At 57.3% G+C, this 15,767-nt stretch overlaps 2 protein-coding genes across 2 annotated transcripts; one reads left to right on the plus strand and one right to left on the minus strand.

Annotated features, from left to right (window-relative positions):
* Nucleotides 1-20: 20 nt before the first annotated feature.
* On the minus strand, nucleotides 21-5,633 carry Mcat (malonyl-CoA-acyl carrier protein transacylase). Its single transcript, XM_069999714.1, has 4 exons — nucleotides 5,190-5,633; nucleotides 4,286-4,373; nucleotides 2,172-2,389; nucleotides 21-1,031 (listed from the first exon to the last, which is right to left on the minus strand). Exons 1-4 carry the CDS (start codon nucleotides 5,601-5,603, stop codon nucleotides 588-590), a joined length of 1,164 nt encoding a protein of 387 aa, XP_069855815.1. The 5' UTR covers nucleotides 5,604-5,633; the 3' UTR covers nucleotides 21-587.
* A 4,242-nt stretch (nucleotides 5,634-9,875) lies between these two features.
* Tspo (translocator protein) lies at nucleotides 9,876-15,694 on the plus strand. Its single transcript, XM_069999720.1, has 5 exons — nucleotides 9,876-9,959; nucleotides 11,124-11,248; nucleotides 13,538-13,748; nucleotides 14,424-14,562; nucleotides 15,315-15,694. Exons 3-5 carry the CDS (start codon nucleotides 13,567-13,569, stop codon nucleotides 15,498-15,500), a joined length of 507 nt encoding a protein of 168 aa, XP_069855821.1. The 5' UTR covers nucleotides 9,876-9,959; nucleotides 11,124-11,248; nucleotides 13,538-13,566; the 3' UTR covers nucleotides 15,501-15,694.
* The last annotated feature ends 73 nt before the right edge of the window (nucleotides 15,695-15,767 follow it).

Raw genomic sequence — 15,767 nt, forward strand, 5'->3', positions numbered from 1 at the left:
AGCCACTGAGACTCAACACCTTTTATCTGTTTGTACTTTTTATTTTTGTGTGTTGTGGGGCTGGAACTCAGGGCCTGGGCACAGTCCCTGAGCTCTTTTGCTCCAGGTTAGCACTGTACCTCTTTGAGCCACAGCCCCACTTCTGGCTTCTTGGTGGTTAACTGGAGGTAAGAGTTTCATGAACTTTCCCAGGTTGGCTTTGAACCATGATCCTCAGATTTCAGCCTTCTGATTGTTAGGATTCAGGCATGAGCCACCGGTGCCCGTCTCCTAACACCTTTAGATGCAGGACACAGGAGCCCTGGACCTGGGCAGCCTGCAGGCGGCAGGGCAGTGGTGTCCCTCTGGTGCAGCATGCCCAGGGCACACAGGCAGCTGCGCGGGGCCAGCCCTTCAGATCCACTGCCAGGTGTGGTGCAGCCCGAGGCAGGTGGGCAGGCAGGGTGAAGCACATCCCCAGCAGCACCTGGACGTTTTCCAGGGGGGCTGGGCCAGGTCACCTGAGACATCATCCCTGGCACTGTTCTGTGGCCGCACTCTGCGTCTCCCACAGCCTGCCTCTCATCTTTAGCCAGCCTGCAGAGGGGTCAGTGCAGAGCCTCGGAGGTGCCGGGCTCCGGGTCCTGGCTGCCCTCCATCACATCCACGGGGCTGTATGACCTCCAGGCCTGCATGTTGCAGCTCCTCAGGATGCTCCCCAGCTGCGTCCCGGGGCCCACCTCGAACGTGCTGGGGAACGCGGCGCCCTTCTTCCTCTGGTAAACGGCGTGCATGGTCTGCTCCCACTTCACCGGGGACACCACCTGTTCGCCCAGCAGCTTCCGGATGTGCGTGGGGTGCGTGTACCGGTTCCCGCTGACATTGGAGTACACAGCCACCAGAGGCTTCTTCATGTCGATGGTCTTCAGAACTCGGGCCAGGGGCTCCACGGCGGGCTCCATGAGGCGCGTGTGGAAGGCGCCACTCACTGGCAGCATCTTGGTGCGCCGGAAGTGATACTTAGAGGAGTTCTTCCGGAGAAACTGCAGAGCCTGGGGGAAGGAAGGTGGCTTAAGGCGGGCACCATCAAGGGAAGAATGACACGGGTGAACAGCAAGTCCTCGGCATCCAGACAGCAGACCTGAGGCTGCACAGGGCAGTGTGCTGCTGCTAGCCACGCGCTGCTGCTGTGCTCCACATGATGCATCTCTACACACATGCACACACACACACACAGATGCATGCCTGCACATCCTGATCCTGTGAGTCCTTGAGTGATAAGCTCAGTTCGCATCTTTTTAGTGGGCCTACAGTTTGAACCTGGGGCCTTGTGCTTGCCAGGCAAACGCTCCACCCGAGCCACAGCCTGGCCTTTAATTCAGGTTCTGGTTCCCACTGAACTGCAGCATCCCTGCAGTCCTCCGGGGAGCTGGCCGTTCACATGCCCCCACTGATGTGACCACAGCAGACATGAGAACGCTGTTCACATGGCCACCTGCGGACACGTGGCCTGTCCCGGCCCTGGTCACTACGCATGTGCATACATGGTCTGTCCTGGCCCTCAGCCATTCACACCTCTGAACTACTTCCTCATCTCAGAATGGGCTACAACTTCAGCCAGTCCACAGAGCGGCTGGGTCGTGACGCCAGGTGAGGTCTGTGACAACCTCTGACAGTCACCTCAAGTGGGTGTGGCCCCAAGGAGAATCCTGTTCTCTGTAGTTACCACGCTGGCTTAAAATATTTTTTAAAAGACTTACTATGTAGCCCAAACTGGCCCTGAACCCACAATTACTTTGGCTTAACCTCCCAAGTGCTGGACCAAGCCTGCTTGTCACTCCATCCTCTTCAAGATAAGTCAGAAGAAAAACCCAGTCCCACTCCCCGGAGTTCTTGAGCTGGCAGCCTGCTGGGTGCTGGCGCCCTCCTCCGGCTTCACAGAGAAGAGTCCTCTCACCTGAGGGCCACCAGGGACCCAACAGGCCACCTGCTAACACTGCAAACAGTGCTTGCAGAGATGGTCAATCCAGGAAGTATTATTCTCCTTTCTTGCTTCCCTTGCTGTGTGTGGCAGTACTGGCGTTTGAACTAGGCCCCGTGCTTGCTAGGCAGGCACTCCTCTTGAAGCATGCCAGGCAGGGCATCCCCCTCCCACCAGTGGACTGGCCTAGGAGGCCCTGTGTGCCACGCACCTCTAGGTGTCCAGAGATCACCCTGCAGTCAGGAAAGAGGAAGTTGGACACCTCACACACAGGGTCCTCTATGCCCAAAGACTTGCAGTGCTCCCGGGCTTCCAAACAGGCAAAGGCGAACTTGGACTGAGGCTGGCCAAGGACAGACAGCATCCCACTGGGGACGGCTTCCGAAGCTTCCTGCATGGCCTCGGCTCGGACCTTGACAGCATACAGACCTGGCCAGAGAGAAGCACATGGGAAAGTCGGGAGGCAGAAGCTCCATCCTGGAGCAGACATGATCGGCACCGCGGTTCTGCCGCCCACATCAGCCACACGGGGCTGTCACTCCCAGGACGGGGGCTGACCTGGCCAGAGGCCATCTGGTGTCATGGGTGGGACTGCTCCAGGAAAGCGTCTGGTGGTGCTCTCTACCCGTCACACCTGGAGGGATTCTCCTAGCATGTGAGCGATAGAGCAGGGAAGCTGCTGCAAAGAACATTCTACCATCACAAGACCCCCGTCCCAAGACAAAGATCCCAGTGTCTCAACAGTGCTGCTGTTAAGAAGCCATGGGGGGCAGACGGGATCAGACCCCGAGCCAGGCCGTCCCAGGAAGTAGCAACCTCCTGGGTTAGATTTTCTGTCAGGCATCCTATCTGCCTGGATTGTTGTGGAAACAGAAAACGATTACTACTTACATCACACTGAAGAGGAAAACAAGGGAAAAACAAGGGACGGCTGTGTACAAGCCGTCACCCAGCGAAGCAAGGGTGACCGCACCCATGCAACTGAGCACCGGGCACCCAAAGGTGGCTGGATTGGCTGTGATTATTGACAACCTCAAGTCCTGGGCGGGACTGTGACCTGCCGCTGTGGGAGAGCCACCTGGCTAGGGCTTGATGGGTGGCAGGGAGGGTCCCCGGGCAAGTCCGGCACCCCTTCCCTGTGCCACGCCCCACCCACTCAGCACTGCGCCCATTTGCGCAGGACTTTTTCATCCTGGCCACTAGGGAACATGTAGGACAAGAGTCAGAGCTGAAAACAGGCAACTCCAGGAAAGTGGAGGGAGCGAGGGGAAATTTCGTGTCAGCTAAAGCCTAAAGCAATGACCTTGACAGATACCAAGCCAGAGAAGTCAGTGCTACACTAAATACATGTAAACTGCATACACATTAAACTGTATAGGTAATAGATTACTAGAAGAGGAAAACAGACTTTCCCCTTTTCATTTCCTTCAGAGAGCTATAATGCATTTTTTTAAATGGGAATGTAATTCACAAAAAATATAATTAGGCATTTTTAGTGTACCAATACTGGGACTTGAAGTTAGGTCTCACACTCTCACTTTGCTTGTTTGCGCTCAACTGGTGCTCTACCACTGGAGCTGCACCTCTAGCCCAGCTTTTTGCTGGTTAATTGGAGATTAAGAGTTTCACAGATTTATCTGTCTGGGCTGATAATTTTAACCCCAATCCTCAGATCTCAATAGCTAGGATTATAGGCGAGAGCCACCAGCACCTGGCTAAGGATAGAACATTTGATTGCTGAGGCAGGTGCTGGTGGTTCACACATATAATCCTAGCCATTCAGGAGGCTGAGATCTGAGGAGGGTTGTGGTTCCAAGACTGCATGGGCAGGAAAGTCTGTGAGACTTTTATCTCCAATTATCCACCATAAAACGAGAAGTGGGGCTCTGGCTGTAGAGCACTAGCCTTGAGCACAAAAGCTCAAGGACAGCATCTAGGCCCTGAGTTCAAGTCCCACAACTGACTTCCCACTCCCCCCAAAAATATATATGCATACTCAATGTCTTTGGAGTGCTGATCCAATGTTGATTACTATTTTTAATTTAGTGAGCACCAATTAAGCCCTTACCAAGTGTGACGGTCAAGAGGGGGTTGAATGGCAGCATGCACAGGGTGGTGGGGACAGTTAAGCAAGCAGATTTCACTACGTTCCAAAAGAGATTCCTACTGAATCCTTCAGTCTTCAAAGGTATCATGGTACAATCTAGTCCCTGAGATCCAATGTCATTGCCTGACACCCCAGGGGGTCCATTTTCATTGTTGAGAAGGGTCCCTGTTCCCAATGAGTCCAGCAACACCACACCTCTAAAAACAAACACACCCTACCTTCAGAAAATTCCATGGCTCCAGCAAACACAAGGGCTGCAAATTCCCCCACACTGAATCCAGCAGCCGCAACGCAGTTCTCAATGACCTGCGGTGACAGATGCACACATGATGCCACATTATCTGGGGAAGCTCAGGTGCTGGGCTGGCCTGGAAGCTGGTAGGGTGTTCAGCATCGCTGTGAACCAAGTCCCACTGGCTGACGCCCCAGCTAGGAGAGACACAGAGGAAGCACTGACAACCAGAGTCTGACCCTGAGAAATATCCCTGGTCAGTGCTTACCCTGGACCCAGCTCTGTACAGAGTGCTTTGTAAGCATTACAGTCACAATTCTTCTTGCATTGGACATGAGACCAGGAAAGTCCACCAGACAGACTCTTATCTCCAATTAACAGCAAAAAGCCAGAAGTGGAGTTATGGCTCAAGGGAGAGTGCCAGCCAGTCTTGAGCGGAAAAGCTCAAGGTCAGTGCCCAAGTCCTGAATTCAAGCCCTAGTACTGGTACACACATATTAGGGAACTAGTCTAAGAAATCTAGTTTCTCCCCAAAAATACTGTTTGTGTGTGTGTGTGCGTGCCCGTGCTCCAGTCCTGGGACTTGAGCTCAAGGGCCTGGGTGCTGCTTTTTGCTCAAGGCTAGCGCTCTACCACTTGAACCACAGCACCACTTCAGGCTTTTTTGTTTGTTTTTTTTTTAGCAGCTAACGGGAGACGAGAGTCTCACGGCCTTTCCCGCCTGGGCTGGCTCTGACCGTGATCCTCTGGTCCCTGCATCCTGGGTAGCTGGGACCACAGGTGTGGTACCGGCTTTCAACCCATGTACTTATCTCTGAGGAGGGTGCCCTGGGGCCTGGGGGGGGGGGGAGCCCACGCTGCCCGGCCGGCCCGGTGGCCGCGGGCCTCACCTGGGGCTTCAGGTGATGCAGTTTTTCGACGGCAGCCAGCGAGGCCACGAAGACGGCGGGCTGGCAGTGCACGGTGCGGTCCAGGTCCTCCTGCGGGCCGCGCAGGCTCAGCTCCAGCAGGTCGTAGCCCAGCACGCGGCTGGCGGCCGCGTAGAGCTCGCGGACGCGCGGGTACCCGAGCAGGCCGCGGCCCATGCCCACCGCCTGGCTGCCCTGCCCGGGGAAGAGCAGCACGGAGCACCGGTCCGGCGGCCGCCGCGCCGCCTTCGCCCGGGCCTCGCCCCCCGCCGCCTCCCGGAGCAGCTCCGCCACGTCCACGGCGCCCGGCGGAGGCGCCTGGAAGCTCGAGGCCGCCCGGCAGCCGCCCGCGGCCCGGCTGAGGGCCCACGCTCCCCGCGCAACGCGCGCGCCCATGGCGAGACACGGCACACGCTCGTTGCTGTGGCTACCGAGACCCGACTGCGGCTGCGCGGTGCGCCGCGGCCCTTCGCGGTCTCCCGCCGGGCTCCGGGAACACACGGGGTTGGGAAGGAAGGTTCCGCCCGTCCCTGGTTCCGCCCCAGCTTGGTGCGGTCTGCGGGCTCCCTGCTCAGGGCCTGCTGGCCTGGCCTGACACGTGCGCTTGCCCTACTCCCCCAGACACAACGAGACCCCCGATCTGAGGATTTCCAGCCTCCAGAGCGAGCGGGATAAATTTTCAACGATCCCGCAATACATATTTATAGACTAAATAATGCAAGGTGATCTAATATTTGCTCTTTATACCTAGAATGTGAAGAGAACTTGGAGTCTTCTGCATTCTTTCTTGTTTGTAAGCCTGACAATGATACTAAGCTATAAGATCGCATCTCTCTGCTATGTTTTGTACCAGTTAGGCACGTGCTACTCATGTTACATACACTAGATTCAGCTACATAATAAGATTTAGGTATAATTTACCCTATCATTTTACCTCAATTTATTCTAGTTGTCATAACTATAGACCAGGGATATAAAAAACAGACATTGATTTCTACCCATCCAAAGTCTGGTGAGAGCCTCTTTGTATCTTTACATGGTGGACAGGAGGGCTCTCTCTCGCTCTCTCTCTCCCCATCCTTCCCTCCCTCCCTCTCTCTGCCCCCCCCCCCCCCATGGAGCTTGAACTCAGGTTCTGGGCACTGTCCCTGAGCTTTTTCACACAGGCTAGAACTTGGAGCCACAGTGCCACTTCTGGTTTTTCTGGTAGTTAATTGGAGATGAGTCTCACGGATTTTCCTGCCTGAGCTGGCTTTGAACTGGGATCCTCATATCTCAGCCTCCTGAGTAGCTCAGATTACAAGTGTGAGCCACCAGCACCTGGCCTCTCCTTTTTATAAGTATCCACCCCATTGTTGAGAGCTCTGCCTTTGTGACCATGTACCAGCCATAAGCATCTCAAAATCATCATACTAAGGTTAGGCTTTGCCATAGGGATTTTTGAGGGAATTCACATTTCAGTCCATAGCAAATGGCACCTGGAAAAGCAAAACGTAACATACACACACACACACACACACACACGAAGAAGGAAGACCAGCCTAGGAAGTGGGATGACCTGTCCAGGAAGTCCAGCACCCTGAGTAACAGGAGTTCCAGAAAGAGAAGTGAGAAAACAGAGGGAAGGAAATCATTGCAGTAATCAGATAGAAAGACCAGGCCTTTCCAGATCGTAAGGGCCTTGTGGCTTTTTCATTCTTGCTGGTAAATTGGAGATAGAATCTCACAGACTTCCCTGCCTGGGTTCAAGCTGTTATTCTCAGATCTCAGTTTTCTGAATAGCTAAGATTAAAGGTGTAAGCCACCAGCACCTGGCTTGGAGGCCAGCTCTTACATTCTTCCCAGAAGAAGGAAACAGGCTGCAGCCAAGACCACTGCAACAGGATGAGTTCATCCACTCAGCAACCTGAGTGCGCTGCAATCACTGGACCACAACTCACCTTCATGGGTCTGGGCCCCCCCCCCCTCCTTCCTTCCCCTCTCTTCACCTCTCTTTCTCTTGGTCTTGAATTCAGAGCCTGGACACTGTCCCCTAAGCCTCTTCGTGCTCAAGGTTAGCACTCTACCACTTGAACCACAGCACCACTTCTAGCTTTTTTCAGTAGATAAAAGTCTCATGGAGGGCTGGGAAGGTGGCTCAGTGGTAGAGCATTTGCTTTGCATGCCTGAGGCCCTGGGTTCGATTCCTCAGCACCACATAAACAAAAAGAAAAAAGCCGGAAGTGGCACTATGGCTCAAGTGGTAGAGCGCTAGCCTTAAGCTGAAGAGCTGAGGGACAGTGCCCAGGCCCAGAGTTCAGGTCCCACGACCGGACCCAAAATACAAAACCAAAAAGTCTCATGGAGATTTTTTTTCTGCTTGGGCTGGCTTTGAACCATGGTCCTCAAATCTCAGCCTCCTGAGTAGCTAGGATTACAGGTGTGAACCACTGGTGCTTGGCTTGGGAAGCTATTTTTTAACCTTGCGTTCTTACTCAGCCAAACCTCTCAGCCCACCATTGGGAAAATGTGAGTATCAATGATGGTACAGGCTCTCTGGCAAACACTACAGGAGGCGGTCACCCCAGACAAGGAGGGAAAATGCTATGGACTGTTTTTTGTTTTTGTTTTGGTTATGGGGCTTGAACTCTGGGGCTTGAACTCTGGGTCAGGTACTGTTCTTCAGCTCTTCGGCTCAAGGTGAGTGCTCTACCACTTGAGCCACAGTGCCACTTTTAGTTTTTCTGGTAGTTAATTGGAGATGAGTCTCATAGACTTTCTTGCCCAGGCTGGCTTTTTTTTTTTGGTCAGTTGTGGGGCTTGAACTCTGGGCCTGGGCACTGTCCCTCGGCTCTTCAGCTCAAGGTAAGTGCTCTACCACTTGAACCACAGTGCCACTTCCAGTTTTCTAGTGGTTTATTGGAGATAGGAGCCTCAGGGTCTTTCCTGCCCAGGCTGGCTTTGAACTGCGATTCTCAGATCCCAGCCTTCTAAGTAGCTAGAATTACAGGTGTGAGCCACCAGCACCCAGCTCCCAGGCTGGCTTTTAACCATGATCCTCAGATCTCAGCCCCCTGAGTAGCTAGGATGACAAGTGTGAGCTACCAGCATCTGGCTTTTTTTTTTTTTTTTGTCAGTCCTGAGGCTTGAACTCAGGGCCTGGGCACTGTCCCTGAGCTTTATTTGCTCAAGGCCAGCACTCTACCAGTTGAGCCACAGTGCCACTTCCAGCCTTTTCTGTGTATGTGGTACTGAGAAAGCAAACCCAAGGCTTTGTGCATGTTATGTAAGCACTCTGCCACTCAGCCACAGCGTTGGCACATTCTGTTGCCAATGCTAACCATGTGTGTGGTTCGTACAGTACAGGTTAACCCAGTGCATGGTTTTATTTTATTTATTTATTTTTGGGTTGGGTCATGGGGCCTGAACTCTGGGCTGGGCGCTGTCCCTCAGCTCGTCAGCTCAAGGCTAGCACTCTACCACTTGAGCCACAGTGCCACTTCCTGCTTTTATTCTTTTTGCTTATGTGGTGCTGAGGAATTGAACCCAGGGCCACATGCATGCAAGGCAAGCGCTCTACCACTGAGCCACCTTCCCAGCCCTTTAAAGGGACTATTTTATTTTATTTTTTTTTGGTCTGGGTCTGGGTGCTGTCCTTCAGCTCAAGGCTAGCGCTCTACCACTTGAGCCACAGCGCCACTTCTGTTTTTTTTTTTGCTTATGTGGTGCTGAGGAATCGAACCCAGGGCTTCATATATGCGAGGCAAGCACTCTACCACTGAGCCATCTTCCCAGCCTCAAGTGCACGGTTTTAGAGATTGGGAAGTCCAAACTCAGGGAGCTGTTGGTGGGGATTCTGCAGGTCGGCCACATTTGAGAGGCGGAACGGAGCTGACATGTATAATAGACTCACTGGGCAGACAAAGCCTTGCTGTACACGGCGGGAGTGGCTTCCTCGACCTCTGAGAGCCCTCCTGACCGAGCTGCGCTCTCAAGGCCGCGCCTGGGCCCGTCTCTCCCTAGCACACGGGGGGATGACATTTCCAGACTTTTTTTGTGGGGCGGGGGAGCCTTCAAAACCTAAGGGGGTGCACAGAGCAGAGTGGAGGAGCCAAACCTCAGGGGGTGCATACAGCAGAGCGGAGGAACATGGAGACAGCGGCGAGGGCATCGTGAGGGGGGGGAGGCACACAGGAGCCCCCAGAGCGATGAGGCCAGACTACGCTCTGCAAAGGAAGGTGCCCGGCGCCCAGAAAGCTCGTGAGGCGCGGCCGGGCCGGCCGGGCTGGCCGGGCGAGGCGGTGGAGGTGGCCGGCGGCCTGAGCCTCTTCCCTACGAGAAGGGCGTGTCTCCCAATCTGCGACTACAGGCGCACCGACCGGTACGAGGAGATTGGCGCTTGTGGACCCGGAAGGCCAATGCCAAGTAGCTAAGTGAACTGCTGTGTGTGCGTGTGCGCGCGCGCGTGCGTGCACGCCGGGGCTGGCGTTTGAACTCCGGACTACAAGCGCTCGCCCGCTTCACTCCAGCCGTGAGTCACGGCTCCAGCTCCAGCCCGTGCGGCGCCAGGCGCTCAGGGGGCGTGGCCGGACGGGCGGGTCCCCAGGGGGCGTGGCTTACAGGGGCCGGGGCCGGGCGCGTCCGGAGGAGCGGCCCCAGGGGGGCGTGGTCGGGCAGGGCTATGGGCGGGGTTTGCAGGGGCGGGGCGGGGCGAGGCCAGCCACCACCTCCCCGCGCGGTGACCTTCCGGGATCGAGTCGAGCCTGGGCCGTGGTGAGTGGGGCGCGGCGGTGGGGGCCGGGGGCGCGGGCAGGGCGCCCACCGGTGCGGTCCCGACCGCGCCCGCCCTTGCGCTCGGGGCCAGAGGGGCAGCTGAGGCCAGCGTCACGGGCTCACGCCGGGCAGCACGTGCGCCGGGGCCTGGGCGCCTGCGGGCGGGGCTCCTGCGCGGACCCGGAGCGTTCGATCGATCGATCGGGACCGGGGCCACGTCGGGTCGGGGCGGCTCGGGTCCCCGGGGGCGGGATGGCAGGAGGCGGCCCCGCGGCCGCTGCGAAGCCCGGGAGGCGAGCGCCCCCCCCTCCCCCGCTGCTGGAGACTCGCTGGGAACGGGGAGGCGGGGAAACTGAGGCTCTGCCAAGGGACCTCGGGGTCCAGGGTTCGCGCGCCCCGTGGTCCGATCCCAGAGCCTGCTTCCTCCAGGCCGGGGTCCCTCCGTGTCCGCAGGTGGCCCCGGCCCCGACTGCACCGCGCCCGGTCGCCCTCCCCCTGGGGACCCTGGGCCGCCCCGCGGGGCGAGGGTCGGGCCGGCAGCGAGCCCGTTGCCCCTGCTCCCCTCGGGGAGCTGGGATTTGAACTCACGGCCTCTGAGCCCCACCTCCAGCCCTGTTCCTCACCGGCTATTTTTAGACGGGACTTTAATTCCTGCCCAGACCCGAGTCTCCGCTGCCCCTGCGGCGGTCCAGGCCCGGGTGCCCCTTGGAGTTCTCCCGCCCGCCGGCCTGGCGCCTGGCACCACCCTCCTCCCGCGGGAGGGAGGACCCGCACCCGCTGTGGGGTGAGAGGACGCTGCTATCGACTTTTCTTCCCTGGGGCTGGCCTTGAGTTGCAGTCCTCCATTCCCAGCCTCCCAAGTGGCTAGGACCACAGGTCATCCGCCCTGGGCGCTCTTGACTTGACTTTTGCAAGCAGTGCTTGAATGCACTTTAAGAAGTGACCCTCTCCCTCCAGCCACACTCAGAACTCCTGGCCACCTGTTGGCCAAAGATCCTTCTAGACTTCTTGCTGGCTCACTGCTTGTTTTCTTACAATGAAGAGGACCAGGCATGAATCACTTAAACGTGCAGGGACAGATAAGGCCTGGAGGAGGCTGGGTTCAGTGGAGGGAGGAGGACGGATGGGAGCAAGTCTGCTCTACTTCCGGGTCACTGTCTCTAGGAGGAAATGGGATAAATAGCCCCAGCACTGACGCACTCCCCCACCTGGACCCCAGCAAGTTGGAAGCAGAGCTAAGGCTGGACTCTTATTCACCTTCAGCAAGAGACAAATACTGTAGCAGCTCGGTGAGTGGTTTTGGTCCTCTGCTGGGCCCCTAGCCCCATCCCGGGCCCCCTTGGGCGCCCCTCTCCCCCAGAGCTGGTCTGTGGCTCACCCAGGGTGACTCAGTGCGGGCCCCACCCCTGCCTGACTCCCCCCTCTTCCCCCTTGGGGTGATTCAGGAGTCAGCAGGGTCCAGAGGCCCCAGGAGGCTCTAAGCCTAGCTGGCAAGGAGACCTCCCCATTTTTTGGGAGTGCCGGCTGATGACTGGGGCCTGTGAGATGATAAACACAGCACAGTCTTGTGGGTGCGGCCTGGGTCTGTTCCCGGTTCCTGTGTTGGCCTTGGGCGGGCCCCACCCCTCCATGGCTGTGGCCAGCAGGGGGGGTGGGGGGGCTGGTTGCAGGCTGGCAGGGACACCAGCTTGGGAGGTACCTGGGGACCTTGTGCTCTTCCCTTTCCCCATGCTGGGGCCCAGGGACCGCATTGCCACACAAACCTCTAAAACCGGATGCTCAGGAAAGGAAGCATTTGCCAGGCCCCTGCGGGGACCCTGCCAAGCAGTGCCCACAGGGGCAGAAGGCAGGCTGTGGTTGCCAGGGGCTGGGTGGCACTGGCAGGGCGCGATTGCACATGGGCACAGGATTTTTTTTTTGTCGGTTGTGGGGCCTGAACTCTGGGCCTGGGCGCTGTCCCTCAGCTCTTCAGCTCAAGGCTAGCACTCTACCACTTGAGCCACAGCGCCACTTCCGGCTTTTTTCTTTTTGCTTATGTGGTGCTGAGGAATCGAACCCAGGGCCTCATGCATGCAAGGCAAGCACTCTACCACTGAGCCACCTTCCCAGCCCAGGTTTTCCGAGTGATGAAACTGTTGTGGAACTTGGTAAAGACAGTTGGGAATATATGAGGTATCCTGTACCTTTGTCGGTTGTGGGGCCTGAATGCTTGAGCCGTCTTTTGCTCAAGGCTCATGCTATATAGCTCCTTGAGGCACAGTACCATTTCCGGGTTTCTGGTGGTTCATTGGAAATGAACTATTACTGGACTTTTCTGTCTGAGCTGGTTTAAACTGTGATCCTCAGATTTCAGCCTCCTGTGCAGCCAGGAATTCAGGTGTGAGCCCCGATCCCATTCTACATGGCATCCAGCTCTGTGCACCTTTAGATGGTCAGGTGTATAGTTGGTCAAGAGGAAGATCACAAGTTCAAGGCCAGCCTGGGCTACATAGCAAGACCCTCTTAAACCAAACCAAACCAAACCCAGGCAGGAGTCGCTGAGCTCAGCAGGAGTGGTAAGGGACAGGGCCTGGGATCTTCGTTCCTTTCAAGGCTCGCCTGGATTAAGCCTGTGCGGGCTGGGGTCTTCCTCATCAAGGCTGGCCTGGAACTCAGGCCCTGTGAAGGCTGGGATTTTAGAGGTGTGTGCCAGACACCTGGCAGGACTGTGTTCTTTCCTTTCTGAACTGCGAGACTTGGTATCTAGCATTTATTTGGAACTAGATTTATTTTTATGAGCTTGAACTCAGGGCTTTGTGATCTTGTTTAGCGTTCTTGCTTAAGGCTAGTCCTCTACCACTGGACTCACAGCTCCACTTCTGGTTTTTCTGTGGTTAATTGGAGGTAAGAGGAGTCTCATCAACCCGGTGCTGGTGGCACGCCTGTCATCCTAGCTACTTAGGAGGCTGAGATCTGAGGATTGCAGTTTGAAGCCAGCTCAGGCAGGGAAATCTCTGAGACTCAACTAAGCACCAGAAAACCGGAAGTGGTGCTGTGGTACAACCTATAAGTTGATAGTAGCACTATTGTTCAACTGGCAGAGCACTAGCCTTGAGCAAAAAAAACAAAAACAAAAACAAAACAGGGCCAGAGTAGAGCGCCCAGGCCTTGAGGTCAAGCCCCAGGACTGGCACGTGTGCGTGTGCATGTACATGTGCATGCACACCCACACCCACACCAAATCTCATGAACTTTCCTTCCCAGCCTGGCTTCCAACCATGATCCTTGAACGTCAGGTGTGGCCACAGTGCCCAGCCACATCTCTTTCTACCGAGGAGAAACTGAGAAAGCTGAGGGGACCCAGTGGGTGGTGGGGAACAAGCTTTGTCTGCCATTAAGCCACTAAAGGAAGGAAAGAAGGAAGAAGGTGCTAGAACATAGGCACAGGCTTGGCAGGGCAGGAAGCCTGCCGGGTGGAGGGGATCTTGACCTGCACTGACTGCGGGGCTGGGCACCGGCTGAGGCGCGTGGGGGGTCTGAGGTGGGAGAGCTCCGCGGGGCTGGGGAAGGCCCTCACCCCACCCTCTGTTCTCTTTCAGAACTTTCTGGAGCAGCAGCTGCAGCACCCATGGCGCCACCTTGGGTGCCCCCGGTGGGCTTCACCCTGGTGCCCAGTCTAGGGGGCTTTGTGGGCTCCTACTTCGTGCGAGGAGAGGGTCTCCGCTGGTACGCCGGCCTCCAGAAGCCCGCGTGGCACCCGCCGCGCTGGGCGCTCGCCCCCATCTGGGGCACACTCTACTCAGCCATGGGGTAGGTGGGTGCAGGCTGAGCCCCTTCCTGGAGGGCGGCCCCGGCTCCCAGAGAGGCTGCAGGCCTTCCCCTGGCCTCGGGGAGGCTGCCTCCACCCACCCCGGGTGTTTGGCCTCTGGGCCTCTAGGGCTGGTGCCAAGAGAAACTACTGCGGTGGCAGAGGTGCAGCTTCATGGACTGCGGTGCCAGGGCCCAGGATGGCATGTTCCAAAGCCTGTGTTTGACAAGGGACCTGCCAGGAAAGTGCCCAGTGACCGGAAGGGTGTCCCCTGGTGGCGTCTGTGGGGACTGCCTCAGGGTGTGGTCAGAGGTCAACTAATCCCCTCCTCCTCCTAGAATGTTCTCTGCAGCCCTGCTGTGGCTCACATCTCTATCCCTGCTTCCTCCCCTCATGCCAGATTTGGGCCAGATGCCTGTGGCTGGCAGGGCCCGTGGCTAGGTTCAAAGCCTTCTCCACGAATCTGCCCTTTATGACACTGCTGAAAATAGCAGCAGATGCTGTTTCCTGTGTGTGAGCCCCCACAGCAATCCTATGAAGACGAAGGCCCAGGGAGGTCAAGCGATTTCCTGGACATCACACAGCAGGCAGTGACGGCATCATTGCCATCTCAGAGATGAGTGAGGCTCTGGCCCTTTCTCTGATGGTGTCCTTCTGACTGGTGGCCTCTGTTTTAGATATGGTTCCTACATGGTCTGGAAAGAACTGGGGGGCTTCACAGAGGAAGCTGTGGTTCCCCTGGGTCTCTACGCTGGGCAGCTGGCCCTGAACTGGACGTGGCCCCCTATCTTCTTTGGTGCCCGAGAGATGGGTTGGGTAAGTGCGGCCTCGGCCTGGGCCTGACTCCCTGCGGGCGGCCCGGGATGTGGGCAGCGGGCAGCGGCAGGGGAGGCGGGGAGCTTACAGCCGAATGCCCCCAGCCCCTCGGCCGGGCGCACTGGCTGCACCTGCAGTGTACACACTCGGGAGGATGGCTTGAGCCCAAGCTCCAGGGCAGCCTGGGCAGTGCAGCAAGGCCCGGTCTCAAACAAGAAAAAGAAAGAGGAAGCGGTGCTGAGGATTAAAGAGGTAGAACACGATGGGCTGGGAAGGTGGCTCAGTGGTAGAGTGCTTGCCTTGCATGTTCGAGGCCCTGGGTTCGATTCCTCAGCACCACATAAGAAAAAAAGCCGGAAGTGGCGCTGTGGCTCAAGTGGTAGAGCACTAGCCTTGAGCTGAAGAGCTGAGAGACAGCGCCCAGGCCCAGAGTTCAGGCCCCATGACTGGACCCCCCCCCCCAAAAAAAATATAATAAAATAAAAAAAGTAGAGTGCTAGCCTTGAGCAAGATCAGGGCAGTGCCCAGCCCTGAGTTCAAGCCCCAGGGTCACCACCACCACCTCCAAAAGAAAAAAGTCCACTGAGCTGCACCCCAGCCCCTCAGAAGGGTCCCTGCTGAGCCAGACAGGGGTCCCCACCACTGGCCGGCTTTGGGGACAGCAGAGCCCCACACAGCCTGAGGCCTCCACCTGAGCCCCGAGCAGCCCCGAGCAGCCGTGAACAGTGGTGGACCTGAGGCTGTTTCCGTAGGCCTTGGTGGACCTCCTGCTTATTGGCGGGGCAGCGACAGCCACGACCGTGGCCTGGCACCGGGTGAGTCCGCAGGCCGCCAGGCTGCTGTACCCCTACCTGGCCTGGCTGGCCTTTGCCGCTGCGCTCAACTATACCCTATGGCGAGACAACCGAGGCCGGCCTGGGAGGTGGCGCCCGGAGTGAGGATGCGGCTGTCAAGCACTGAGCACCACCCCTGCCACAGCCGCGCCCGCCCGCCCTGCCGTCCATCTGGATGTGGACCTGAGCCCAGGGCCGCCAGCAGCTTCGGGGCGGGTGGGCCCAGTCCCAGTCCCACGCAGGTGCAGGGTCCCATGCTTCTGGCCGTCATTTTCTACCCAATAAAGTTTGCAGGCAGCTGTGCGGTGGCCTGTGTGGGGCGGGGACGGGGGAGGGGATCGGCGTGGCACCTCACCCAGATGAGCCTGAGCC

The sequence above is a fragment of the Dipodomys merriami genome, unplaced genomic scaffold (genome assembly GCF_024711535.1).
Source record: "Dipodomys merriami isolate MVZ:Mamm:240054 unplaced genomic scaffold, mDipMer1.0.p SCAF_55, whole genome shotgun sequence".
In the NCBI taxonomy this organism is placed as follows: Eukaryota; Metazoa; Chordata; class Mammalia; order Rodentia; family Heteromyidae; genus Dipodomys; species Dipodomys merriami.